Source organism: Mobula birostris, chromosome 3 (assembly GCF_030028105.1).
Source record: "Mobula birostris isolate sMobBir1 chromosome 3, sMobBir1.hap1, whole genome shotgun sequence".
In the NCBI taxonomy this organism is placed as follows: domain Eukaryota; kingdom Metazoa; phylum Chordata; class Chondrichthyes; order Myliobatiformes; family Myliobatidae; genus Mobula; species Mobula birostris.
The window spans coordinates 224,659,182-224,687,022 of record NC_092372.1 but is presented as its reverse complement, the minus strand read 5'-3'; the positions used below and the strand labels follow the sequence as shown (position 1 = coordinate 224,687,022).

Genomic DNA, 27,841 nt, shown 5'->3' with positions numbered 1-27,841 from the left:
CCAATACCAGATCAAGTACAGCCTCTCCTCTTGTTGGCATATCTACATATTGTGTCAAGAAACATTCCTGAACACACCTAACAAACTCCACCCCCATCTAAAGCCCTTGCTCTAGGGAGATGCCAATCTATATTTGGGAAATTAAAATCTCCCATCATGACAACCCTGTTATTATTACACCTTTCCAGGATCTGCTTCCCTATCTGCTCCTCAATATCTCTGTTACTATTGTGTGGCCTATAAAAAACACCCAGTAGAGTTATTGACCCCTTCCTGTTCCTAACCTCCACCCACAGAGACTCCGTAGACAATCCCTCCATGGCGTCCACCTTTTCTGCAGCCGTGACACTATCTCTGATCAACAGTGCCACACCCCCCACCTCTTTTGCCTCCCTCCCTGAGCCATCCAGGTCTCTGTAATGGCCACCACATCATATCTCCAAGTGCTGATTCATGGTCTAAGCTCATCCGCTTTGTTCACAATACTCCTTCTGTTAAAATAGACACATCTCAAACCTTTGGTCTGAGCGCGTCCCTCCTTTATCACCTGCCTATCCTCCCTCTCGCACTGTCTACAAGCTTTCTCTATTTGTGAGCCAACCGCCTCTTCCCCAGTCTCTTCAGTTCGGTTCCCAACCCCCACCAATTCTAGTTTAACTCTCCCCAGGAGCCTTAGCAAACCTCCCCGCCAGGATATTGGTCCCCCTGGGATTCAAGTGCAACCCGTCCTTTTTGTACAGAGCACACCTGCCCCAAAAAAGGTCCCAATGATCCAGAAATCTGAATCCCTGCTCCCTGCTCCAATCCCTCAGCCACGCATTTATCTTCCACCTCATCCTTTTCCTATACTCACTGTCGCGTGGCACAGGCAGTAATCCTGAGATACTACCTTTGCAGTCCTGCTTCTCAACTTCCTTCCTAACTCCCTGCAGTCTTTTTTCAGGACATTTTCCCTTTTCCTACCTATGTCATTAGTTCCAATATGCACCACAACCTCTGGCTGTTCTCCCTCCCACGGCAGTTTATCTTGGACGCGATCCGAAACACCCCGGACCCTGGCACCCGGAAGGCAAACTACCATCCGAGTTTCTTTTTTGTGTCCACAGAATCATCTGTCTGACCCCCTAACTATAGAGTCCCCTATCACTGCTGCCTTCCTCTTCCCTTCCCTACCTTTCTGAGCTACAGGGCCAGACCCTGTGCCAGAGGTATGGCCACTGCTGCTTCCCCCAGGTAAGCTGTCCCCCCCCCCCCCCCCCAACAGTACTCAAATGGGAGTACTTATTATCAAGGGGTACAGCCACAGGGGTACTCTCTAGTATCTGACTCTTCCACTTCCCCCTCCTGACTGTGACCCACCTGTCTGTTTCCTGTGGCCCCAGTGTGACCAACTGCCTATAACTCCTTTTTATCACCTCCTCACTCTCCCTGTCCAAGTGAAGGTCATGGAGCTGCATCTCCAGTTCCCTAACTTGGTCCCTCAGGAGCTGCAGCTTGACACACCTGGTGCAGATATGACCGTCCGGGAGGCTGGGAGACTCCAGGACCTCCCACATCTGACACCGAGTACAGAAAACTGGCCTCACACTCATACTACCTGCTTTCCGCAATTAACACAGTTAAACCTACCTCGCCTCGTCCTGTTACAGCCTAAGCCTGTTGAGCCAAAACCCCACCACTCTGCTGCCTCTCACTCCGCTGCCTGTTAGATATGGCGGTCTTCTTTTTAAACCCTTCGCATGCTACTGGCTGATGTCACGCGCCTGCACAGTCTCGCCTCTCTTTTACCCCGAGTAGTAAAAAGCTTCCTTCGCTGCGAAAAATTAGCTGTTCACTCGCAGCCTTCTTGCTTCGAATCTACTGAGTTCCTCCAGAATTTTCTGTGCGTCCTTGTTCCCCCAGTTCTGGCCTTTTGCACTTCCCCTAAATCTTGGAATTCCAGATGCCAAGCCCTGGAAAAACTCCATTATAGTTCCTTCAGATGCACTGAAGCCAGTCGTTAGTGCCTACATTAACAATATCTGTTTTTGTGCGCTTGAGATATCTTACTACATCAGTGTAATCCATAATTTGTTTATCCCGAGGTTTAGGAGAGAATTTGTCCTGTACAGATCATGCCAGTGGTGAATTGAACAAGTTCCTCTCCCTCCCTTTGGCAGGTGACTGGTCAGGCCAGCGCCTGTCAGATAATGGACGAGCTCCTCCGCAGCATCATCTCTACCATTTGCTCCAGAACTGTCACCCTGCAGGAACCCGGTGTCTCTCGCTTCCTACTAGAGAGGACAGGAGCCGACATCTTGAAGCAGCTGGAGGGGAAGTATCGGTGTACGATCGGGCTGGAAAGAGCTTGCTGGATAAAGCCACAGTCGGAGGTAGAGTATTTTAGAGAAACAGTACTGTAACAGGCACTTTCGACCCTAAGAGCCCGCTCCGCTCAACTAACCTACTAGTCATAGAGCATTACAGCACATGAACAGGCTTTTTGGCCCATCTAGTCCATGCTGAACTGTTACCCGCCTAGTTCTATCGACCTACACCCGGATCATAGCTCTCCATACCCTTCCATCCAAACTTCTCTTAAACGTTATAATCAAACCCATGTCCACCACTTTCTGTTGGCAACTCATTCCACACGTGTACTACCCTCTGAGTGAAGAAGTTCCCCTTGAAATATTCCACCTTTCACCTCTGACCTCAGTTCTCGTCTCACCCAACCATTCAGGCAGATGGGATTAAGCAGAACACCAGGCCAGCACAGTATAGATGGGCCCATGGGCCAGTTTCTGTGCTGTGATACTCTTGACTACCCAGTCTCTCCTTTAAATGGAGTTGAGAGGGATAATAAATCAGCCATGATGGAATGGTAGCGCTTATTTGATAGTCTAATTCTGTTCCTATGTCCTATGGTCTAACTTAAGCTGTATAGTCCCGATCGTGAGAGTCTGCACCAGTGCTGGACCTTGAGCTCCTCAGCAGCTGTGCTGGGACTGAGTGAACTATGATGGCCTAGACCCAACCCTCTCACCTCACCGTCTCTAACCCTGAATCTGCCTTTCTCCACCAGCATCCTCTGGAAACCCAACAGAACCAGGGAACACCGAGGTTTGAGAGAAATGCTCCCATTTCTACAGAATTCACAGTGTTCCAACAACAGTCAGCGAATGAGAACCTCCCGGACCTCGGTGAGCACAAAGTTACTCATATGAGATGCTCAGATTTTATCAATGACCATGAAGCAATAATCCAGCACGTGCTTATGATCTTATGGTTTTGGGACAATAAACGATGGTGCTAATAATTGCAGAGAAAGAGTCACAAAACTAACTGCTTTGCCCATGTTTTACAGATGAGATCCGAAGTTTGCTTGCATCAATCAAAGACACTGATCAGAAAAGAGGTGAAGATGCAACCACTTTGAATTCTCAAAGAACAGCAGATGTCGGTGAAAATGTTTTGGATGATGAGGATATCTACACTGACCAGATTTCTAACGTGCCTCCTGATCTAGATAATGGCATGGAGGAAGCTGTCATTGACAATGGCAACAGAAAATCCCAGGATGGAGATGACAACAATAATGGCGCTTGCGGCTTTGGTCCTGGGGTGGTGGATGCCGATGATGATGCTCAGTTGTACCTCGCGCTGCAGTATTCCATGGACAGCAGGTTACAGCGGACCAAGGAAGAGGAGGATCTTCAGAGGGTCCTAGAGCTCTCAAAGATCGACGAAAGAGACCTGGAACGTGCAATTCATGCGTCCAAAATTGAGTCCACTGAAGCTGGGCTCGAAGAGGCCATCAAAATGTCTATGGCCGATGCCCTACGAGCTTCCAATTCTGCCCACTTAACAATCTACGGCAGCGTTGACATGGATTTCAACCAGCTGGTGGACGAACTGGAGAGGAAAATCCGATCTTTTACGTGTGAACAATCGGTCCAGCACTCCTGCCTTCAGAACCTGCCCGGTGACTACAAGAGTTACCTGGAGTATCTTCAGCGCAAGCATGCTGTCTCCATCGTTGGGCAAGGGAGTGAAGTCACAGTCCGCGGATTTGTGGACTATGTCGTGCCCGCCAAGGAGAACATTACTCAACTTGTGCAGTGGATGGTCCAAGATGAGGTGGCCGGAGCGGAAGAAGCTTCCTTAGCCAAATCAGTCCAGTGGGTAAGGCATAGCTGGCAAGGTGTTGCTACTCCTTACACGTTGAAAGCCAATGCTTTCATTGAGAAAGCCTTCCAGTGCAAGCAGAAGAAGATTGATGTGATATTTGACAACCAGCCATTCACCATTGACTTCGAACAAATGACAGAATACAGTGTTGGGGCAACAGAGTCCCTTAAAATTGAGAGGAAATCTCTGACCAGTCCTTCTGGTAATTATGATTTCTGTGTCTCTCTAAATCAGAGTTTTGACTTCCTCTCCATAGATAACTGCCTGACCTGCTGAGTTGCTCCAGCATTTTGTGTGTGTGGCTCTGGATTTCCAGTATCTGCAATCTCTTGTGTACAGATCCATAATTCCTTGAAAGCGTTGTCACAGGTAGATGGGGTCATAGATAGATCTTTTGGCACAATGGCCTTCATAAGTCAGAGTTTTCGGTACTCTGTTGGGATGTTACGCTGAAATTGTATAAGATATTGCTTATTTACTTGAGTCCAGGCGCCCATAGGCTGCTGGCAGCAGCTTGCCAGGGTCCTCAGTCCTGAGCCTGTCTTTCAAATTGTCCCCATCTTCTGAGATCCTTCCTGTCCCAGGGATGAGATCTTCGGAGCTTCCACTGGTATGTCTGTAGCTCTGGGTTTTCACAGGATGGGTTTGCTAGCCCCATGCCCAACCCTCCTCCTTTCACAGCCGGGCTTGAAGGGCATGGTGGAGTTGTACAAGATGTTAGTGAGGCCACATTTGGATTATTCTGTGTAGTTCTGGTCACCTACCGACAGGAAGATATCAAATCAGATTAGAAAAACTTCCACCTACTTTCACCTTCTTTCATGCCGTGTTAGAGAATTCTGGATAAACTCAACTAGTCAACCAATATCTATACAGAGAGGACTAGCTGATGTTGCTGGAAAAGTCATTTTTGTAGGCGTGCAAATTGGTTTCTCTCGAGTGCTTGTCCATCTCCCTCAAGAACCTGGATGGCACCACCATCGTTGCTCTCTGAGAGACATAGTTTACCCACCTTTTCCCCCTATCACCTCCTAGCTTCTTGCTTCATACCCCACCTCACCTCACTTATCATTCCTTCCCCTCCCCACCACCTTATTCTGGCTTCTTCTCCCTTCCTGGCCAGTCCTGATGAAGGGCCTTGGCCCAAAACGTCGACTGTTTACTCACTTCTGTAGATGCTGCCTGACCTGCTGAACTCCTCCAGCATTCTGTGTTGTGTTACCCTCCTACCTTGTCTTGCACCTCTTGGCCAACACTTCAAATCAGTGGCCTCTGGTTTGGAAACGGGTTGTTTCCATTAACAAATCGCTCAAGGACTAGGCTTCAGAGTAAATTTATTATCAAAGTACATATGTCACTGAGATTCTTTTTCTTTTGGGCATTCAGAGTAAATACAAGAAACACAATAGAATCAGTGAAGGACTGCACCCAACAGGACAGACAACAAACTGTCCAAATACAACAAGAAAGAAAGAATAATAATAAATAAGCAATAAATATTCAGAACATAAGATGAAGAGCCCTTGAAAGTGAGTCGGTAGGTTGAGGTCATGCTTGTAGACATGCTTCAAGTTTCCCTTGGTCACCTTGTTCTGGCTTCCTCTAATGAGTCTCTGGTTCAATTATTTCATCCCTGGAGCCATTTCAGTAATTTATTTTTCACTGCCTTTGCATCCGAAAGAGTAGTGTTTAGAATTGGTTGCAATACAGAATTGTTTTTTGGGTTTCTTTTGGCTTACTATTGTCACAGGTACCAAGATTCAGTGAAAAGCTTGCCTTGCATACTGTCCATACAGATCAAATCATTACACAGTGCATTGCAGTAGAACAAAGTGAAACAGTGACAAAACTGAATAAAGTGTAAAAGCTTCCAAAAAAGTGCTGTGTTGGTAAATGATAAAGTACAATATCATAATGAGGTAGATTGTGAGGCCAAGAGTCCATCTTATCATACAAGAGGTCCGTTCAGGAGTTTGATAACAGCGGGGTAGAAGCTGTCTTTGAGCCTGGTGGTACTTGCTTTCAGGCTTTTGTATCTTCTGCCCAGTGGGAGTGGGGAGAACTGAGATAGGGTGCTGAAGATACTTTTTGGCATGCTGGACTTCATTGGTCAGGGCACTTGAGTGTGGAAGTTGGGATGTTATGTTGCAGTTGAATAAGACATTAGTGAGGCTGAATTAATGTGTTCAGTTTTAATCCCTAAATTGTACTTATTTAGAGATACAGCACGTTAACAGGCTCCTCCAGCCCAATGAGACAGCACCGCCCATTTACACCCATTGTGACCAATTAACCTACTAATCTGTACATCTTTGGAATGTATGAGGAAACCGGAGCACCCAGAGGAAAACCATGCATTCGTGGGGAGAACGTACAAATTCCTTACAGACGGCAGCTGAAATTGAAGCTGGATTGCTGGCACTGTGGTGGTGTTATGCTAACCATTATACTACCATGCTGCCTGTTATTAGGAAAGGTGCTATTAAGGACGGCAAGGTGGAGATACATCTCTACCAAAGGAGGTGTAAGGCACTTCTTTCCTCCACTAGCCTGCAGGCCACCCTTGGGCAAGGTGTAGCACCTGCTTAGCTGCTTCCACCCTCCCCCCCAACCCAGTCAGGGTCACGTGAAGCCATGGGAGAAAGTGATGGGTGGTCGTATGAGCAGCTGGTGCAGATCTCAAGTTCTGGTTATGCAACCATTGATGCCAGGCAGAGAATCTCTGAAGAGTGTTGATAATGGATGGGGTCACCCATCTTGCCCAGAAGACAGCAATGGCAAACCAATGACAATGGTAGAAAAATTTGCCAAGAATGATCATGGTCATCAGACCATAATTGCCCACATCATACAACATAGTACATCATTATGTTATTAAGCTGGGAAGAATATGGAGGAGATTTACAAGGGCATTGTCAGGATTTGAGGGACTGAGCTGTGGAGAGAAGTTGAACTGGGTGGGATGTTACTCATTAGAGTAGGAGAATAAGGGAAAATCCTTATAGTATTGTAGAAAATCATGAGAAGCCAAGATAAGGTGAATGTGCAGGGTTGGGGAATGAAAAACTAAAGAGCATAGCTTTAAGGAGAAAGGGGAGAGATTTAATAATGACACGAGGCAACTTTTCCACCCAGAATGTGGTCAGTAGATGGAATGAGCTGCCAGAGGAAGTGGAAGAGGCAAATATATTAACAGCATTTCAAAGGTACAGGGAGGTGAATAGGAAAGGTTTAGAATGGGTTCCTCGCCTGGGGTCCATGGACCCCTCGGTTAATGATAGTGGTTCATGGCATAGAAAAGGTTGGGAACCCCGGGTTTAGAGGGATATGGGTTAAATGGGACTAATTAGGTGGAATCTTAGTCAGCATGGACCAGTGGGTGAAAGGACCTGTTTCTGTGCTGTTTCACTGTATACCTCAAGTAGTGGCCTAACCAGTATTTTATCAAGATTAAACACAACCTCTTTGGAATGATGAGATATGGACCATCTGGAGGCAGATAGGATAAATTTAAATTGATATCATGGTTGGCACAGATATCATGGACCAAGATGCCGGAAGTAGAATCAAGATTCAAGTTTCTTTAATATTATTTCTGGTACTCAAGTATAAAGGGAACAAAATAATTGTTACTGTGGATCCAATGCAGCATGATAAAGAAACACAGAATAAGATAAAGAACGTAATAATAGTAAAACACACAATAAATATAAATACATAAAGTACATTAATTGTATGTCCATAAAGTGACGCTAGACACGGGTGTGTCTGTACATAAGGTGACTGACAGGAAATGAGGAAAAGTTTTTGGGGGGGTGGGTGAGTGGGTGGAGGTGTTGATCAGCTTGGGGAAAGTTACTGGTTTTGAATCTGATAGTTGAAGAACACTGTAGCTTAGAAACAGGCCCTTCGGCTCATCTAGTGTCTGCCGACCTTGTTTCTGCCTAGCCCCATTTACATTCATCCAGACCAAAATCCTCCAAACCCCTCCCATCCCTGTCCGTATCCAAACCTCCTTTGATTGAACTTCCATCCACCACTCTTCTGCTGCTTTGTGTTGTATGTCTTGTTAACAGCTTTGCCTGAGGGACAGAGGTTGTGGTGGGTATGGAGACAATCGATGTCACGATCTTAGACTGGTGCATTTGTTTACTGAAACACCAATGTCATTTTCCCCACAGGTGTAGACTCGTTGCCTCTGGCCACTGGGTACGTCGAACTGGTCCAGTTGAATGAATCCGCCGAGGAATACACCAAGATTATGCCCCACTTCTTCAAAACCCTGAAGGACCTGCATGACAAGATCAAAATTATAAAGGTCAGATGAAGTTCCCTGTTAGAACACACTTGGAGTAGCGTGTTCGGTTCTGGTCACCTCATTATGGGAAGGGTGTGGAAGCTTTAGGGAGAGTGCAGAGGATATTTACCAGAGTGCTACCTGAATTAGAGAGCATGTCACATGAGGAAAGTTTGAGTGAGCTAGGGTTAAGAGTGGTTAAAAGATTGGGTCAATATCGTGGGCCAAAGGGCCTGTACTGTTCTGTAGTGCTCTGTGAGTCTGCTGCCAGTGAAGAACAGGCGTAGGACAAATGTTGACTTTACTATATGGAAGTGGAGTGGTTAGTGTAACGCTCCACAGCGCCAGCAACCCAGATTCAGTTCTCGCCACTGTAAGCGGTTTGTTCATACTTCCCATGACCATGTGGGTTTCCTCTGGGTGATCTCACGTTCCAAAGATGAACAGGCTAGGGTTAGCACGTTGTGAGCATACTATGTTGTTACGGTGACCTGTGGGCTGTGTCCGGCACATCCTTGAATTGTGTTGGCCTCTGAAGCAATTGACATATTTCACTGTATGTTTCAATGTACATGTGACAAAGCTAATTTTTATCTTTTTAAAAAAATTTTCACTTCTAGGATGTGGGCTTGAATCTGCCCACGACTCATAGGGATCTGATTAAAACCTATTGAATATTGAAAGTCCTAAATAGAGTGGATGTGGAGAGGATGCTTCCTATAGTGGGGGAGCGTAGGGTAACATAATGGTTGACAAATGACACACATTGTTCATACATAATTCACACTGTCCTACATAATTCACAAATGCAGTCATTGAGTTGTGTTCATTTTAAGAGATGCTTCTGATGTAATGATGTCAGTGAAAAGCGATGGCTCTTTGTTCGTAATGGAAGTTAAAGGCTGTGGCTTTCATTAAGCACATAAAACAACTCTTGCATGTTTACTCACAAAATCCTACAGGAGTCTAGGACCAGAGGACCCTGCCTCAGAGTACAAGGGTGTCCCTTTAGAACAGCGATGAGGAGGGATTTCTTTAGCCAAGAGGCTAGTGAATCTGTAGAATTCTTTGCCACACGAGGCTGTGGAGGCCAAGTCATTGGGGGTGTATTGAAAGTGGAGGTTGATAAGTTCTTGATTAGTAAGGGTGTCGAAAGTTACAGGGAGAAGGCAGGAGAATGGTGTTCAGAGGGAAAATAAATCAGCCATGATGAAATGTTGGAGCAGACTGAGTGGGCCAAATGTCCCAATTCTGCTCCTATGTCTTATGGTTACATGGTCTTATATAAACCTTTAGTCATACAGCATTTGGAGCATTGTGTGAAGTTCTAGCCTCCCCGTTGTAGGAAGGACGTGGGGAGGGTTCAGAAGAGGTTCACTAGGATGCTTCCTGGTTTACAGGGCATGAGCTATAAAGAAAGATTGGACAAACTTGGGTTGTTTTTCCTAGAGCGTTAGAGGCCGAGTGGAGACTTAATGAAGGTTTTTAAAATTTCATTGACATGGGTAAAAAGTTAGAATCTGTTCCTCAGGAATCAGAATCAGGTTTAATATCATTGGCATACATCGTGAAATTTGTTGTTTTGCGGCAGCAGTACATTGCAATACAAAATATTTTTTTAAAAGCTGTAAGTTATAATAAGTAGTGCAAAAAGAGCAAAAAAATAGTGAGGAAGTGTACATGGGTTCATTATCCATTAAGAATTCTGATGGTGGATGAGATGAAACTGTTCCCGAGACATTGAGTGTGCTCCTGTACCACCTCCTTGATGTTAGCAATGAGAAGAGGGCATGTCCTGGGTGATGGGGACCCTTAATGATGGATGCCGCCTTGGGGCATCGCTTTTTGAAGATGTCCTTGATGCTGGGGAGGTTAGCACCCATGATGGTGCTGGCTGTGTTTACAACTCTCTGCAGCTTTCAGATGCTGGAACCTGAAACAGGAAACAAACTGCTCGAGGAACCCGGGGTCAGGCAGCATCTCTGGAGGCAGAGGGAGTGTCAGTATTTCAAGTTGAAACCCTACATAGTGACTGAGAGTGTAGAGAGAGAGATGGTCAGTATAAAGAGGACAGGAGAGCAGACCCAAAGCTTCTCGATACACGGGATGGACCTAACTGCTGATTTGGAAAAGGCAAAAGGTGGAGGTGTGTGTTTCATGATAAACATTGTGGTGCCCCGATGTAGTGGTTTTGGAGAAATCGTGACCCCCTGACCTTGACCACCTAATGATCAAATACTGTCCATTCTACTCACTGAGGGAGTTCTCATCCATGATCCTGACTGCAATTTACATGCCACCAGTGGCCAACTATAATCAAGAGCTTGAGATACTACGTGATGCAGTCACCAAAGAAGAAACAGTCCAATCTGATGCATTTCATATCACAGTCAGAGATTCAATCAGGCTTGTTTCAAGGAATCCCTGTCCAATTACCATCAGCATATAACCTGTAGCACCAGAGGTTCCACGGTACTAAACTGCTGTTATACGAAGGTAAGGAATGCCTGCTGTTCCAGTGCAGACCACATTTTGGGAAATCTGATCACTTGGTTGACCATCTACTTGCATACAGGCAGAGTCTAAAGAGCAAGACTCCAGAGATTAGCACAACAAAGAGATGGTTGAGGGGGGCAGAGGAGCCGCTACAGGATTGCTTCAAGTTGGTGGACTGTGTCATGTTCAAGGACTCATCTGTGGATCTGAATGAATACATCATGGTTGTCATGGACTTTATCAGAACAGTTGTTAGACTAGTGTGACCCCACAAAATCATCCAGAGTCTTCTCCAACTAGAAGTCCTGGATGAACCATGAGATCTGTAATCTGCTGAGGGCCAGATCAGAGGTATTCAAGTCTGGTGACCAAGAAAGTTCCAAGAGGTCCAGGTACGATCTCCAGAAAGCCATCTCATGGATGAAGTGGCAATTCCAGACTAAACCTCAATTAATTAAGTCAGTTGTGGCAGGGACAGAAAGTTACCACCTCTTATAAAGTAAAGTCAAATGACAGGTAACAACAGGGGTTTGCTTCCAGATGAGCTCAATGCCTTCTGTGCTCGCTTTGACTGTCAAAACATGGAAGAACCATCATGAACTCCCACAGCCATCGATTTCAGTCTCTGAGGCCGACGTGCGAGTAGCCTTCAGGGGAGTGAACCCACAAAAAACATCAGCCCAGACGGGGTACCTGGCCAAGTACTAAAGACTTGTGCTGATCAATTGGCTGGAATGTTCACTGAGATCTTTAACCTCTCGCTTCAGCAGTCTGAGGTACCCACCTGCTTCAAACAGGCTTCAATTATACCAATGCCTAAGAAGAACATGGTAACCCACCCTCTATCGTCCACTTATACCCACAGTAATGAAGTGATTTGGAGGTTGGTGATGAAATATATCAACTCTTGGCTGTGAAGCGACTTGGATCAGCTCGAATTTGCCTACCGGCGCAACAGGTCCACAACAGATGCCATTTCATTGGCTCTTCACTCAACTCTGGAACCTGTGGACAGCAAAGATGGCTACATCAGGATGATCTCTATCGACTACAGCTCAGCATTCAATACCATCATCCCCTCAAAACAAATCAATAAGCTTCAAGACTTCAATACCTCCTTGTGCAATTGGATCCTCGATTTCCTCCCTTGCAGGTCCCAGTCAGTTCAGATAGGCAAAACATCTCTCCAATTCCCATCAGCACGGCTGTATCACAGGCTGTGCACTTAGCCCCCTGCCCTACTCACTTTACACTTATGATCATGTGGCTAAGCACAGCTCCAATGCCACATTCGAGTTTGCTGATGACACTACCGTTGTAGGCCAAATCAAAGGTGGTGACCTATCAGCTTGCCAGAGTGAGATTGAAAATCTGTGAGTGGTGTCATTATTACAGCCTCTTACTCAATGTCAGGAAGACCAAGGAACTGGATTTTGACTTCAGAACAGGTAAACCGGAGGTCTGTGAGCTGGTTCTCATCAAGGGATCAGAGGGGAAGAGGGTCAGCAATGTTAAATTACTCAGTGTTATCATTTCAGAGGACCTGGCCTGGGCCTGGTACCTGAGGGTAATTACAATGAAAGCATGGCAGTGTCCTCACTTCCTTAGGAATTTGTGAAGATTCGACATATCTAAAACTTTGACAAACTTCAAAGTATGACAAACATCACAGCCTAGTATGGAAACACCAATGTCCTTTAATGGAAAATCCTCCAAAGAGTAGTGGATACGGCCGAGTCCATCACAGGTAAAGCCCTCCCCAGCATTGAGCACATCTACATGGAGCATTGTCACAGGAGAGCAGCATCCATCATCAGGGACACTTACCACCCAGATCATGCTCTCTTCTCACTGCTGCCATCAGGAAGAAGGTACAGGAGCCTCAAGGCTCACCTACCAACAGGTTCAGGAACAGTTATTACCCCTCTTCTTTTTGTATTAGCACAGTTTTGTTGTGCACACTGGTTGTCCACCCAGTTGGCGTGGTCTTTTATTGATTCTATTGTGGTTAATGGATTTATTGAGTATGCCCGCAAGAAAATGAATTTCAGGGTTGCACATGGTGACATATATGTAATTACAGCAGATAATAAATTTCCTTTAAATTTTGAGGTGGGGGTGAAGAGGGACTAATGGCTCAGTGAAACTGACATTAATGAAGTAGTACTGGAGGACTGAGTTGAAGTCCAAGAGATTAGTAAGATTTACCCTGTGCTTGTCACCCAGGTGGAAAAGGTACATAATCCGTTGCTGTACCAACAGTACATGCTGAAGAAGACCAGCATGGAGGCCACCCAGACCAATGTTGAGCGAGTCCTGTACCATGGAACGAGCGAAGAGAGCGCCAAAGAGATCTATGTGCATGGCTTTAACAGGAGCTTCTGTGGGAAGAACGGTAAGGATTAAAGAACTTGACAGAGCGAGGCCACTCCAGGGAGGGGAGGAGTGGGGATGGGGTGCTGAAGGGAATCTGGTTGTTCCTAATTTTACGGAATTTTCCTTGTGCCATGTTTGGTTTCCTGCACTGGTAACAAAAATGATCTGCTGCTGTGAACCCACCTGGTTTGCCAATGTCCTTTAGAAAGAGGTCACCAGAACGTGACCACTGGTAGTAGTGTGATCACTCAAGTCAGTATAATGGTCTTCTAAGGGGCTGCTCCCCATAATGGAGAACATCTTTCTGTGATTTTGTTTAACATGGGGAGGCTGATGCATGGGCAACTCCCTTGACAAGTCGGGGTTAGTGTCCAGTGGCATGGAATGCAAGAGGACTGTGGACCTTTCATGGCTGTAGCCTTCCTCTGGCTTCACGACTGTTGTGATGTGTCTTCATGTTCCACCAGCTCTACCAGTGAGGTCTACAACCACTGTCCATCAGCATTTGGTTAAGTTGGTGCAATGAGGGATGAAAATAATTGTGACCTATATGGTTTTGGCCAGACCTGTCAGTTGACCACAGTAAGAAGAGAGTAGTCTATTCCAAAAGACCATAAGATATAGGAGCAGGATTAGGCCATTTGGCCTATCAGGTCAGCTTCACCATTTCGTCATGGCTGATCCAATTTTCCTCTCAGCCCCAATCTCCTGCCTTCTCTCTGTATCCCTTCATACCCTGACCAATCAAGGATCTATCAACCTCTGTCTTAAATATACATGAAGACTTGGCCTCCACAGCTGCCTTTGGCAAAGAATTTCATAGGTTAACTACTCTCTGGCTAAAGAAATTCTTCCTCATCTCCATCCTAAAAAGACACCCCTCCATAGGAAACATTCTTTCCACATACACTCTATCAAGGCCTTTCACCATTCAATAGGTTTCAATAAGGTCACCCCTCATTCTTCTGAATTCTAGTGAGTACAGGCCTCAAGCCATCAAACGCTCTTCACATGACAAGCTATTCAAACATGGAATTATTTTCGTGAACCTCCTTTGAACCAAAGCTGTTCACAGTACTCCAAGTGAAGCCTCACCAGGGCTTTATAAAGGTCTCAGCATTACATTCTTGCCTTTATATTCTAGTCCTCTTGAAATGAATGTTAACATTGAATGTGCCTTCCCCTGATTAGAAAATAGTCAATCCTTTCATTTCTTCTAGCAAAGTGCATGACCGTACACTTCCCAACCTTGTATTTCATCTGCCATTTCTTTGCACATTCTCCTAATCTAAGTCTTCTGTAGCTTCTCTACTTCCTCAAAAGTACCTGCCCTTCCACCTATCTTCATATCGTCTGCAAACTTGAGAACAAAGCCATCAAATCCAGCATCCAAATCATTGACATATAATGTAAAAATAATTGGTCCCAACACAGAACCCCTGTGGAACACCACTAGTCACTGGCAGCAAACCAGAAAGGGCTCCCTTTATTCCCACTCTTTGCCTCATGCCAAGCAGCCACTGCTTTATCCAAGCTAGAATCTTTCCTGTAACACCATGGGCTGGTAGCTTGTAAAGCAGCCTCGTGTGTGGCACCTTATCAAAGCCTTCTGAAAATCCAAGTACACAACACTGATTCTCCTTTGTCTATCCTGCTTGTTATTTCTTCAAAGAATTCCAACAGATTTGTCAGGCAAGATTCTCCCTTGAGGAAACCATGCTGACTACGGCCTTTTTTATCATGTGCCTCCAAGTACCCTGAGACCTCATCCTTAATAATGGACTCCAACATCTTCCCAACAGACTAATTAGCCTACGGTTTCCTTTCTTCTGTCTCTTTTCTTTATTGAAGAGTGAAATGACATTTGCAATTTTCCTGTCTTCTGGAACCATTCCAGAATCTAGTGGTTCTTGAAAGATCATTAGTAATACCTCCATGATCTCTTCAGTCACCTCTTTCAGAACCCTGGGGTGTACACCATCTGGTCCAGGTGACATATCTACCTTCAGACCTTACAGTTTTCCAAGAAGCTTCTCTCTAGTAATGGCAACTTCACACACTTCATGACTCCTGATATCTGGAACTTCTACCAGACTGCTAGTGTCTTCCACAGTGAAGACTGATGCAAAATACTCATTCAGTTTGTCTGCCATTTCGTTGTCACCCATTACTACCTCTCCAGCATCGTTTTCCAGGAGTCCAATATCCACTCTAGCCTCTTTTTTTTTTACACTTTATGTATCTGAAGAAACTTCTGTATCCTCTTTAATGTTATTAGCTAGCTTACTTTTGTATTTCATCTTTATCTTCTAATGATTTTTGATCCCAGTGATACAAAAATCTTATGTCCTCCCTCCCTCCCACACCAACTCCTTAGCCAAGTATTTAACTGTATAATTTTCCTAGTTCTGGCCTCACTAGCACGTGGCACAGGTAGCAATTCTGAGATCACAACCCTGGAGGTCCTGTCATTTAACTTAGCACCTAACTCCCTGAACTCCCTATGCAGAACCTCGTCACTCATCCTACCCACATCCTTGGTACCTCCATGGAGCACAACTTCTGGCTGTTCACCCTCCCTCTTAAGAATGCTGAGGACTTGATCTGAGATATTCCGGACCCTGGCACACAGAAGGCAAAATATCACCCAGGAATCTCATTCTTGCCCACAGAACCTCCTTTCTGTTCCCTTAATGAATCTCCTATCATCACAGTGTGCCTCTTCTCCCCACTTCCTTTCTGAGTCACAGAGGCAGACTCTGTGCCAGAGAGCTGACCACTGTGACTTTCCTCTGTTAGGTCATCCTTTTTCCCCACCCTGACAGTTTCCAAAGTGATCTACCTGTTGTTGAGGGGAATCGCCATGGGGCACACTGCATTGGCTCCTTCCTGACTGTCACCCAGTCTCTGTGTCCTGCACCTTGGGTGTAACCACCTCTCTATGTGTCCTATCTATCACCCTCCTCAGCCTCCCAAATGATGCGGAGATCATCCAGTTCCAGCTCCAACTCCTTAACACGGATTGTTAGAAGCTGTAGCTGGATGCACTTCTTGCAGCTGTAGTTGTCAGTGACACTTGAGGTCTCCCTGGCTTCCCACATCCACAAGAGGAGCAGTCAACTGTCCTGCCTGGCATCTCTACTGTTCTAGCTGAGCAGATTTAAAAAAAAACTTAAGCTTGAGCTTTTCTTTCCTTTCCTTTCTCTGACAAAAGCCTCGAAGAGCTAAGGTCTCTAGATCACTATTCTGGCTCTGTCCACTCAGACGACGGCCGCTGTGCTAACCCCTGCCTTCATTTAATTTGCTCTTGCTAATCAATCTCAAACGCCAATTGGTCGCAGGTCTAAGCTCTTTTTCGCTGTAGTGACCCACTGCTAACTTTTGTACTCGGGCAGTGGACCTGATTGAAGTCCCCTCCTCTCAAAACTTCCGAATGACCAGATTGGTCGCTGGTCAAAGCTCCTGAGCTGACCTGTCATACAGTCAACCTTGGCTGGGTCCCTTCTATCTACCGCCTCACCCTATTCCTTACTCTCTTAGTAAACAGAACTCCAATGGTCACTTGTCTTGGAAATCTGAATCCATCCAGCAGCTCAGCCTGGAATTTGCTTCCCTGTTTGACCCAGCACTTCCCGACTTGTCTTCTTTGCCGACTTCCGAGAATGTTTTCCTACCTCCTTCATTTGCACCTGAGATCCTAGAACAAAGAACATCATGGCACAGTTGTTGAAATATTGTGTTCAGTTCTGGTCACCTCATTATGGGAAGGATGTGGGTGGGGACAGAGGAGATTTACCAGGATGCTACAGGGCTAGTCTTAAGAGGATAGGTTGAGTGATCTAGGGCTTTTCTCTTTGGAGCAAAGGAGAACTCAATATTCCAAGATCCTTAGAACACAGAACAGTATAGGCCCTTCAGCCCATAATGTTGTGCCGACTTTTAATCTACTTCGGATCAGGCTAACCCTTCCCTCTCCCATAGCCTTCACTTTTCTTTCATCCATGTGCCTGAGTCTGTTAACTCTGCCTATTGTGTCTGCCTCTACCACTACACCTGATAGTGTGTTCAGCACACTCACCGCAGTGCAAAAAACCTGCTTCTGATATCAGCCCTCCCCCCCCACCCCCCCAAATTGTCCTCCGGTTTCAGTTTAAAGTTAGTGGATTGATGTAACTGTGAGTGGATTAGTCATAGGATTATACAGCACAGAAGCAGGCCCTTCGGCCCAACTCATCCATGCCAGCCAACTTGCCTTCCTTAGTCTAGTTTGCCTTAACCCTCAAAACCTTTCCTGTCCAGGTACCCATCCAAATGTCTTTTGGACATTGTAATTATACTCACCACTGGCAGCATGTTCGAACTGGATTCTGGGCTGTACGCTCCTAATTTGGTCTACCCTCCACTTCCGAAACCCCGACCATGTAGCCTATTGACACTGACCTTTCCTCACAATCTGGCCTGTGGTCGCCAATATCACTCTGGTTAGGGTGATGGTTACACAGCATGGAAACAGGCCCTCAGCCCCATTTATCTGTGCTGACCAAGATGTCCATCTAAGCTAGTCCCATTTGCCCGCGTTTGACCAATATTCCTCCAAACTCTTCCTCTCCTATCCACTGGACTCTTCCTGTCCTGGTGTCTTTCCAGTCTTGTTATTGTAACTGCTTCTACCAGTGATGGACTGGGCAAGTTGCCAGAGGAAGTGATGAAGTCCTCCCCATCATTAAGCACATCTGCACAGGGCACAGGAAACCACCATCCATCATCAAGGACCCCCACCACCCAGGTCGTGCTTTTTTCATGCTGCTGCCATCAGGAAGCAGGTACAGGAGCCTCAGACCCCACACCACCAGGTTATTACCCCTCAACCATCAGGCTTCTGAACCAGAGAGGATAAGTTGACTCACCCTAACGGGGTGGGTGGGGTTTTTGATTATGCTGGCAGTGAGAAGAGTAGACAAGAGTCCATAGAGGGGAGGCTGGTTTTCATGAAGTGTGCACAACTCTGCAGTGTATCACAGCCATGGGCAGCACTGTTGCCATACCAAGCGGTGATGCCGCCTATGGTGCATCAATAAAAACTTGGTGAGTCGAAGCAGGCGTTCCATTATGGTGACCAAAGCTGTACACAATACTCCAGAGTGGCCTCACCAACATCTCGTACCATGAATTAACTTGGTTCTCACCTCTCCACAGCCATTGTCTTCCCTGACCCACTGCAGAGCCCCTGCCCCTGCTGAGGGAGGGAGGGAACTGACAGAGGAGTGAGAGCAGGAAGTGTCTGAACGGTTTTCTGTGCTTATCTTTCAGCGGCCGTCTACGGGCAAGGTGTTTATTTTGCAGCGAGCTCCATTGTCTCAGCGGACGACCAGTATTCCCCGCCCAACCCCGATGGGTATAAGTTTGTGTTTGTGGTGAACGTCCTGGTGGGATCCTACACAAAGGGGGATGTCAAGATGAAGACCCCACCGCTGAAAGAGAACAGCAATACGTTGCTCAGGTACGACTCCCTGGTAGACAACTGCGACAATCCTAAGATATTTGTGATTTTCCATGACACTCAGGCCTATCCTCAGTACCTCATAACATGCCAGTGGAAGTGACCCACATCTCTGCCTGAATCGTCCACGAAGATTGCACTAATGAACGTGCCTGCCCTGTGAATGAAGATTATCCTGTTGCTGTTCTAACTCCAGCTGTCCAGGCCTTGTCAGCTGCCTGGAGAACTTCATCCAGCCTTAATCCACTGCCCCGTAGGGGTGAAGAGCAGAATATGATGTTGCCAGGAGCCCATCGATCCTTGGACTTGGTTAACTTTCTCCACCACAAGCCCCAACCTTGTGTGAAGCTGGACCCTCTACGTCATGGCGGGTGCAAATGGTAGATTGTCACAGGGCTGGGACACTCAATAGAGTTCAAAGCTCCTGCCTTACTGTTGTTTTTCTGTTCATTTTGGAAGTTTACGAAATAGAATACCTGCAAATATTTGTGTTTTTAGAATTGAAGTTGGGCTTTTCGTGATGGGGTTGGATGGTGAGGTTGTTCTGCTGCTCTGGCACATCTTGGGTCCCTGCTGTATCTTCGCCAATTTCATAAAACAGAACAGTATAGCACAGTATGGGTCCTTCGGCCCATTATCATCCTACACCATCAGTTCCTTCTCCTGCAGCCCTTTGCATTTTCCACCTGTCACCTCCCAGTTCCTTCCTTCATCCCTTCCCCCATTCACCTGGCTTCACCAGTTCATGCTCCTTTCTACCCCCCCCCCACCCTACCTTCTTATTCAGGCATCTCCCCCCCTTTTTTTCCAGTCCTAATGAAGGGTCTTGGCCCAAAATATCGACTGTTTATTCATTTCCATAAATGCTACTTGACCTGCTGAGTTCCTCCAGCATTTGATGTGTGTTGCTCTGGATTTCCAGCATCTGCACAATCTGTTGTTTATAATCTTACACCATGACCAATGTGATGGGCCATAATCTTCCATTTTTCTTTCATCCATGAACCTATCTAACAGTCTATCCACGTACCCACCACTCTGTTAAGAACAAAACTACCTCTAACTTTTCCCCTAAAATCTTCATCCACTCACCTTTGAAGGATGTCCTCTGATATTAGCCATGCTGTCCTGGGAAAAGGTGTTGGCTGCCTACTTGATCTGTGCCTCTCATAATCTTGTAGACCTCTTCAACTTGCTTCGCATCCTCCTTCACTCCAAAGAGAAAAACCCTAGCTTGCTCACCCTTGCCTCGTAAGACACGCTTTCTAATCTAGGCAACATCCTGATAAATTTCCATAAGACCATAAGATATGGGAACAGAAGTAGGCCATTCAGCCCATCAAGTCTGCTCCACTGTTCAATCATGGTCTGATCCAATTCTTCGAAATCTCCTCTGCACCTTCTCTTAATTTTCCACATCCTTCCTATAATGGGGGACCAGAACCGAATATAGAACTCCCAAGTGCGGTCTAACCGGGATTTTATAGAACTGTAACATTACCTGGTGGCTCTAGAGGATATGAGGATTTACACTATTTGCTGCCTTGACAATCATCTTATGTGAAAACTTTGAGGGATCTGTGAACGTTGACTCCGCGATCTCCCTGAACCTCCACACTGCCATTAACCTTGTACCCCCTTCAGGTTTGGTCTTCCAAAGTGTATCCTCACACTTTTTTGTATTGAACTCCCATTTGCCATGTCTCTGCCCAGCTGTAACCTACAACCCTCCACGCTATCCTCAACATCACCAACCTTCATGTCATCTGCAAGCTTACTAACCCACCCTTCCACTTCCTCATCCAAGTCATTTATAAAAAATCACGAAGAGCAGGAATCCCAGAACAGATCCCTGCAGAACACCATGGATGACCAATCTCCAGACAAAATTGCTTCCCCTACTACCAAACTTTGCCTTCTGTGGGCAAGCCAATTCCACATTCATACTGCCAGGTTTCCCTGGATTAGCCTTCCAAGGGGAACCTTGTCAAACACATACACACCACATCCGCTGTTCTACCTTCATCAATGTGCTTTGTCACGTTCTCAAAGAATTCAGCCATGCTTGTAAATCGTGCCCCTGAGAATCCTCTCCATTAGTAGTTGTAAGATTGACTGTATATAATTCCTAGCATTATCCCGATTATCCTTCTTGAACAGAACAACATTTGCCAACAGTGCACCAGTCGCTTCCCGTAGTCACCTGGGATATATCCCATCTGTCCCAGGGACTTGTCTATCCTAGTGTTTTACAGAAGCTCCAACACTGCCTCTTTCTTCAGCATTCCACCATGAATATTGGAATTGGTTTATTATTGTCACATCCACCAAGATAAAGTGAAAAGCTGGTCTTGATGTTGTTCATGCAGATTGGGTCATTGAGGTAGAATAAGGTAGAACAATATCAGAATGCAGAATAAAGTGTAACAGCTACCAAAAGAGTGCAGTGCAGGTAAAAGATAAAGTGCAAAATCATATTGAAAGAACTCGACAGAGTGGTCATGGAGAGGATGTTTCCTGTAGCGGGGAACATCTAGGACCAGAGGGCACAGCCTCAGGATAGAAGGATGTCTCTTTAGAACAGATGAAAAGGGAATTCATGCTTGGCTGTGGAGGCCAATTCTTTGGGTATATTTAAAGTGGAGGTTGAAAGGTTCTTGATTTGTAAGGGTGTCAAAGGTTATGGGGAGAAAGCAAGAGAATGGGGTTGACAGAAAATAAATAAACTACAATTGAATGGCATAGCAGACTTAATGGGCCAAATGGCCTAATTCTGCTCCTGTATCTGATGCTAAAGTACAATTTGCCCTCCTGCTCTGTGGAAGAAGGGATAAAAGCTGAACCTCCACACGCTGCAGACTAAGGAAAATTCAGCCAAGTTTAACATTAGAGTCAGTCATACCCATGTGGAAACAGACCCTTTGGCCCAAGTTGTCTACAGGAGCCAGTCCCATTTGGCTCATTTCCTTCTCAACCTTGTCCTATCCATGTACCTGACTATAAGATATAGGAGCAGAAGTAGGCCATTCGGCCCACTGAATCTACTCTGTCATTCAATCATGGGCTGATCCAATTCTTCCTGTCATCCCCACTCCCCTGTTTTCACCCCATACCCTTTGATGCAGTGGCTAATCAAGAAACTACCTATCTCTGCCTTAAATACACTCAATGACTTGGCCTCCACAGCCGCTCATGGCAACAAATTCCACAGATTCACCTCCCTCCGACCAAAGTAATTTCTCTGCATCTCAGTTCTAAAAGGACATCCTTCAATCCTGAAGTCGTGCCCTCTTGTCCTAGAATCCCCAACCTTGCCATAACTGATCTGTTCAGGCCTTTTAACATTTGGAATGTTTCTGTCCAAATGTCTTTAATTGTACCTGCCTTCCCACCATCCCCTGAAAGTGAAAGGAGAAAGATTTACATCTGTGTTCTGTAGATTTAGACTCCCCTACCCTGGCACAAAGATTGTAACCACCCATCTTATCTATGCTCCTCTAGAACACCACCCCTCAGCCTCTTTTGCTCCTAGGGAATAAAGCCCCAGCCTTTGGGCAGTTTATGAACAGGTTTCCAAAGCCAGCGCACATTCAGCAATGAGGTGAAAACTGTTGAGCTGAAGATTCGGGTGTGATTTGATCACAGTCCGAGTTATTTAGTATAAAGGAAAAGTCAAAACAGAGGAGCAGCCATCCATCCAACCCGTTGTAACTGCTTTGTGGATCGTTCGGCCCCCGGGTAGCTGAGTGTTGGAACTGGCAGAGCACCTGCCTGATGGCTCCAGTCATGCAGGTTGGCTGCTGAACTCGGGCGCTATTGGTTTGCAGTTGCAGTTGGTAAGTTAATCAACTGCTGTTCATTTACCCCTAGTGTGCAGGTAGGGTCTGCAGTGAAAATGGTAGAAACCTGAGGAGAATTAGTCGGGATATGCGTGCTAGCATGTACTTGATGGGCCAAATGGACTAATTCTGCTGTAAGGAAAAGTGAAACACAGAGCCTGAGGCAGAGGAGCAGTAGGAGGCTTTTTCTTCCTCTCCCTTCCCTCTTCAATTCACCCCTCTGGATGCTTACTGCTTCTTCTCACCTGCCTATCTCCTCCCCCAGTTGCCCTCCTCCTTCCCTTTCTCCCATGGCCCACTCTCCCCTCCCCTCCCATCAGATTCTTTCTTCTTCAGGCTTTTACCTTTTCCACCTATCACCTCCCACCTTCTCACTTAATTCCCCCTCCCCCACCCATTTGGCTTCACAATCACTATACATCTTGTCCTCCTTCCCCCTCCCCTCCCCTCACCACCTTATTCTGGCTTCTTTCCCCTTCTTTTCCAGTCCTGATGAAGAGTCTCAGCCTGAAACATCGATTGATTATTTATTTCCATAGAGGCTGCCTGACCTACTGAGTTCCTCCAGCATTTTGAATGTGTTACTTTCTCAAAAACCAGCCAAGGCTGTGGAGTGTCCACAAGCCTTGGTAAATCTTTCGTGGCAAATGACCTGCTGCCAGTTGTAATGATGCCTGGATCTTCCCAGCAGAGAAGATGGTTTCTATCATATCCTTTCATATTTTTAATCAATCGCTTCACTATATTATCCCTTAATCTAATTCATTTGGAGAAAAAACCAAAATTATTCTCATTATTTATCCATTTTAGCTTTGATCCAGTCCTGGTGAATCATGGAGAAGATTCACTGACTGAATCCTTCTTCCTAAGTTGCCCAGAAATGGCTGTAAATTTCTGTAAGTGTACATGGTGTTCTGTCAAGAGGAAGGCCAATATTCCTTTCAATCTCTTTTAGTACAAAAAAAGTGCTGGAGGAACGCAGGGGGTCAGGTAGTATCTGTGGACGGAGATGGACAGTCAATGTTTCTGGTCTGGATGGACTTTTGTTCCAGATTCCAGCATCTGCAATCTCTCTGTCAAATTTATAGTTGATGCATTGATTAGACTGTTCGATGTTAATGTTACCAAGCCATGATAAGAAAGCAGGGCTGGCCCATTCAGCCCAGTCATTTGGTGCTGAGTTTTAAATGCCAGCTGCCTTTCCCTGAATGATCATCATCCTGAAATATTAACTTGGTTACCATAGATGCTGCCTGAGCTAAAGGCATTCAGGATCACAATCAGACTGTTTTATTTCAGATTTCCAACCTCTGCAGTTTTGGTTTCAGTGCATTTGATTCATCTGTATTGCTTTCACTTTTCTATCTCATCGGATGGGCTGAGTCTGGACTGTGAATGGGGCAGCCCATATGGTCACTGGTTTAGAACACAGAACATTGCAACATAGCCCACAATTTTGTACCGATCTTTTAACCTGCTCCAAGATCAGTCTAACCCTTCCCTTGCACATGGACGGGCACATGGATGATGGCTAAAGAGAGGGCTAAGCGTTTCCTAATGTCTCCACCAATATCTTGTACTTTCTTCCACTCAACTTGTATGTATGTCCCCGGTATTAGCCATTTTCACCCTCGGAAATAGGTGCCGCTTTCTACATTATCTCTGCCCCTTATCATCTTGTACACCTCTATCAAGTTGTCTCATCCTTCTTCACTCCAAAGAGAAAAGCCTGAGCTCACTCAATCCTTCCTCATAAGACATTCTCTCTAATCCAGGCAGCATCCTGATAAATCTCCTCTGTACTGTCTGTAAAGCCTCCATATCCTTCCTATACTGAGGCAACCAGAACTGAGCAACATGCTCCAAGTGTGGTCTAACCAGAGTTCTCCTGAGCTGCAATGTTACCTCGCAACTCGAATTCAATCCCCTGATGAAAGCAGCATATATTTTATTTTACCAATCCTATACTGGTGAGTCACATGTGTGAACTTTAGCCCTCTGGTATCTATTACTCAAAGGCCCTACCGTATTACATTTAAGTTTAGCCACATGACCTCTACTTCTGGAATCTGTATCAAATCAAGTTTAATTGTCATTCAGACCACACATGGATACAGTCAAATGAGACAGTGTTTCCCCGGGGCCAAGGTGCAAGAACATACATTTTAAAATAGCACGGGAGGGGGAAAAAAAAGAACATAGTAGAAAACGCATTTTAGTTCAAGACCCTGAGCGACGTCCTGCAAATTAATGGTTCCTGGCAGTGCAGCTTGTAGTTCCACCGATCTAACTCTGGAGGGCAGCACTGACAGGAGGTTGCCCCCAGCTGAACACTGACTCCATGCTACAACGCAAGCCTGAGGCTTGAGGCCTAGCCCCCGGTACACCTGTGGCGACCCTGCTTCCTCAGTGTTCCCTCACCAAACAAGGGAAGCAGGCCCTCGGCGATGAATGTCCAACAGGGTCTTGCAATCACAAAAGAAACATCCACGGTTCCACCACACGCCACCAACGCTGGTGCCTTTGAGTAGTAGGCAGCAGCATGGCCTCCACACAGGTCAGCTCTGGCTCTTCCTGATGCCCAATGGCCTGACTCGCCTCTCTCGACCCGATGCCCGACTCACCTTCTCTGAACTGCCGGCCGGCTCTGACACCCTGGCCGACTGCCCCAGATGTGGTCGACCTGCTGCGCCCGTTGTTCTTGGAGTCCAGTGTTCCCTTACCATCATAAAAAACACATTTTAAAAAGAAAAGTGCACCTGTGGTTACCCCCGAGAGCCCGCTGTGTTCGAACGTGCTGCCATCTTACCAGAAGTGATGTGACTGGATCACTACAGCAAGACCCTGCACTGTGATGAAACCAAAGGAAAAATCGTAAGTAATAACCAGACGTTTGTATGTAATTGCTGAAATACTCTCGGCTAATCTTCTGAAATAAATTAAAAGCCATATGCTTGAAGATACTGAACAGTCAAGATTCTAGCTCGTAGAACACAGAACAGTACAGCACAGGAACAGTTCAAGCCAAATAAATTAATGGCGAACCAATCTCTCCTATCTGCACAATGTCTATTTCCCTCACATTCATGTGCCTACCTAAATGTCTCTTGGAAGTCCCTAATATATCTGCCTCTACCACCAGCTCAGGCAGTGCATGCCAGGCACTCACCACTGTTAAAAAAAATAATGTCCCTCACACCTCCTTTGAACTTACCCCCTCTCACCTTAAATGCATGCCCTCTGGTATTAGAAATTTCAACCCTGGGGAAAAAAATACTGTCTGTCTACTCTATCTATGCCTGTCACAATCTTATGAACGTTATCAGATGTGCCCTCAGCTTCTGCTGCTCTGTAGAGTAGGTAGAAGGTGAAGAGATGGGATGGAAGGCTGATAGAGAAATGGCACCTGTAAGTGGTTTCCAAGGATTTTGCTCTTAAGGCCTTCTCTATGCAGCAAGTTTGATCATTGGAGCCATTCTAACCTAATTGATGCATTAAAGGTTTATTTTCAAACTGAATTGTGGCTGTTTCTGTGGAGTTTTGTTTCTTCGTGCCTGGGTCCCAGTTCCTGGATGATAAGGTTCAAAGGTTTATTACCGTGGAAGTGACCCTCCAAGAGAGGTTCAGTATTGCAGCCTCTAGCAAGGCATGGACTTCTGTGTGTTGCCAGCCAGTGGTACTGAGGGAGTCCAACATCTTAAAGTGGCACAGTTGTCTAGAGGTTATTACAGCACCAACGATCAGGGTTTAATTCCCACGCATGTCTGAAAGGAGTTTCAACACTCTCCCCTTTATTGTAAGGGTTTCCTTTAGATCAGACAACCCCAATAGGTGGACCGCGGGCCAGGTCTGGACCGCGCCAACCCATTGGCACTCGTGAACACACCTGTTATAACGTAAATAAAGTGCACACTGCTCTAATTTATTTTAACCTCATCCCACACCGTACACTTGACCTACGCCCCCATAGAGCGCGTGACCTATTGTGCGCTCTCTACGGTCCTCGACTAGACAGCGGCACGCACCAGCTACCTGCCTGTCATCTAAGAAGCAAATCTGTTATCTAAAAGCAAATCTATCATCTAAGCGAATTGTTACCAGCAGTAAGTCACGGACCCTAAACCAAGAACAACATGGCCTGCGCAAAAAAGCGCAAAGTTGACCAGGAAAACCGTCAGTTCAAATCTGACTGGACTGATCAGTTTTGTTTTATTTTACCGGACCATGCCAACGCTAAACCAACATGCTTAATATGCATGCAGTCTGTAGCTGTCTGCAAATCAGAAAATCTAAAGTGGCATTTCCAACACTCTGCATGCTGGCAGTTTTAATGCCAACTACCCTGCAAAATCAGATCAACGCAAACAAAAAATTGCAAATATTATAACATCATACAAGCACTTCGTTTCTACAATCTGTAAGTCAACATCTGCACAAGAGAGCACAACAGCTGCATCATTGCATGTGTCATGGAATTTTGCCAAAGCTAAGAAGCCACACGCTGATGCTGAGTTGATTAAAACGTGTACAATTGGTATGGTTGGCGAAGTTTTAAGTCATGATGAGAAAACCAAGAAAATGGTTGTGAAGCTATTAAAGAAGGAACCAGGACAGAAACAGACTCTCCAATGTACATCTTGGCCAGTGCCTCAGGATTGCCGCAACAGAATACAGGCCCGACATCGGAAGGATTGCCTCATCCCGTCGCTGTCACTTCTCTCACTGATCGGTGAGTGAATCAATTCTTGTCCGTTTATCAATCTTATTGTATAATAATATTACAACAATAGTACTGATAATTTCATTTATAGCTACACTTAATACTTCAAATGCTACATAACTTAATTAAAAAGACCAAATAGATTAAATAAGAGAACAGAAACAGTGGAAAAGGCAGTACTACTAAAACTCTTTGTGTGGAAGAGAAGTGGTGAAGACTACCATGTTTACAGTGTGCGTGTGCGCACGCGCGCATGTATTTTAAGTCCCAGATGAGTTCTCAATGTGACAGCTGACAGTTGTGACAGCTAGAGCCATAATTAAATGGTTGGTTTTGGACTTATTTTTGCTTCAAGAGTGCATTTTTTTTTCTTGTGTGACCCACAACACAGGCTTTGAGAATCCCAGGCCTAAATTATTACTATTACTGCTACTACCAATGGT

The 27,841-nt window shown here is 45.7% G+C and overlaps 1 protein-coding gene across 2 annotated transcripts in view; it reads left to right on the top strand.

Annotated features, from left to right (window-relative positions):
* The window catches only part of parp10 (poly(ADP-ribose) polymerase family member 10), a 58,148-nt gene extending 31,952 nt beyond the window's left edge, over positions 1–26,196 (top strand). For both annotated transcript variants that reach the window (XM_072254245.1, XM_072254244.1), the window contains exons 6-11: positions 2,160–2,372; positions 3,065–3,182; positions 3,347–4,372; positions 8,352–8,488; positions 13,190–13,358; positions 18,650–26,196. In XM_072254245.1, the coding sequence (XP_072110346.1) occupies positions 2,160–2,372; positions 3,065–3,182; positions 3,347–4,372; positions 8,352–8,488; positions 13,190–13,358; positions 18,650–18,942 (1,956 nt within the window). In that variant the 3' untranslated portion in view covers positions 18,943–26,196. The remainder of the gene's footprint in view (positions 1–2,159; positions 2,373–3,064; positions 3,183–3,346; positions 4,373–8,351; positions 8,489–13,189; positions 13,359–18,649) is intronic.
* Positions 26,197–27,841: the final 1,645 nt, after the last annotated feature.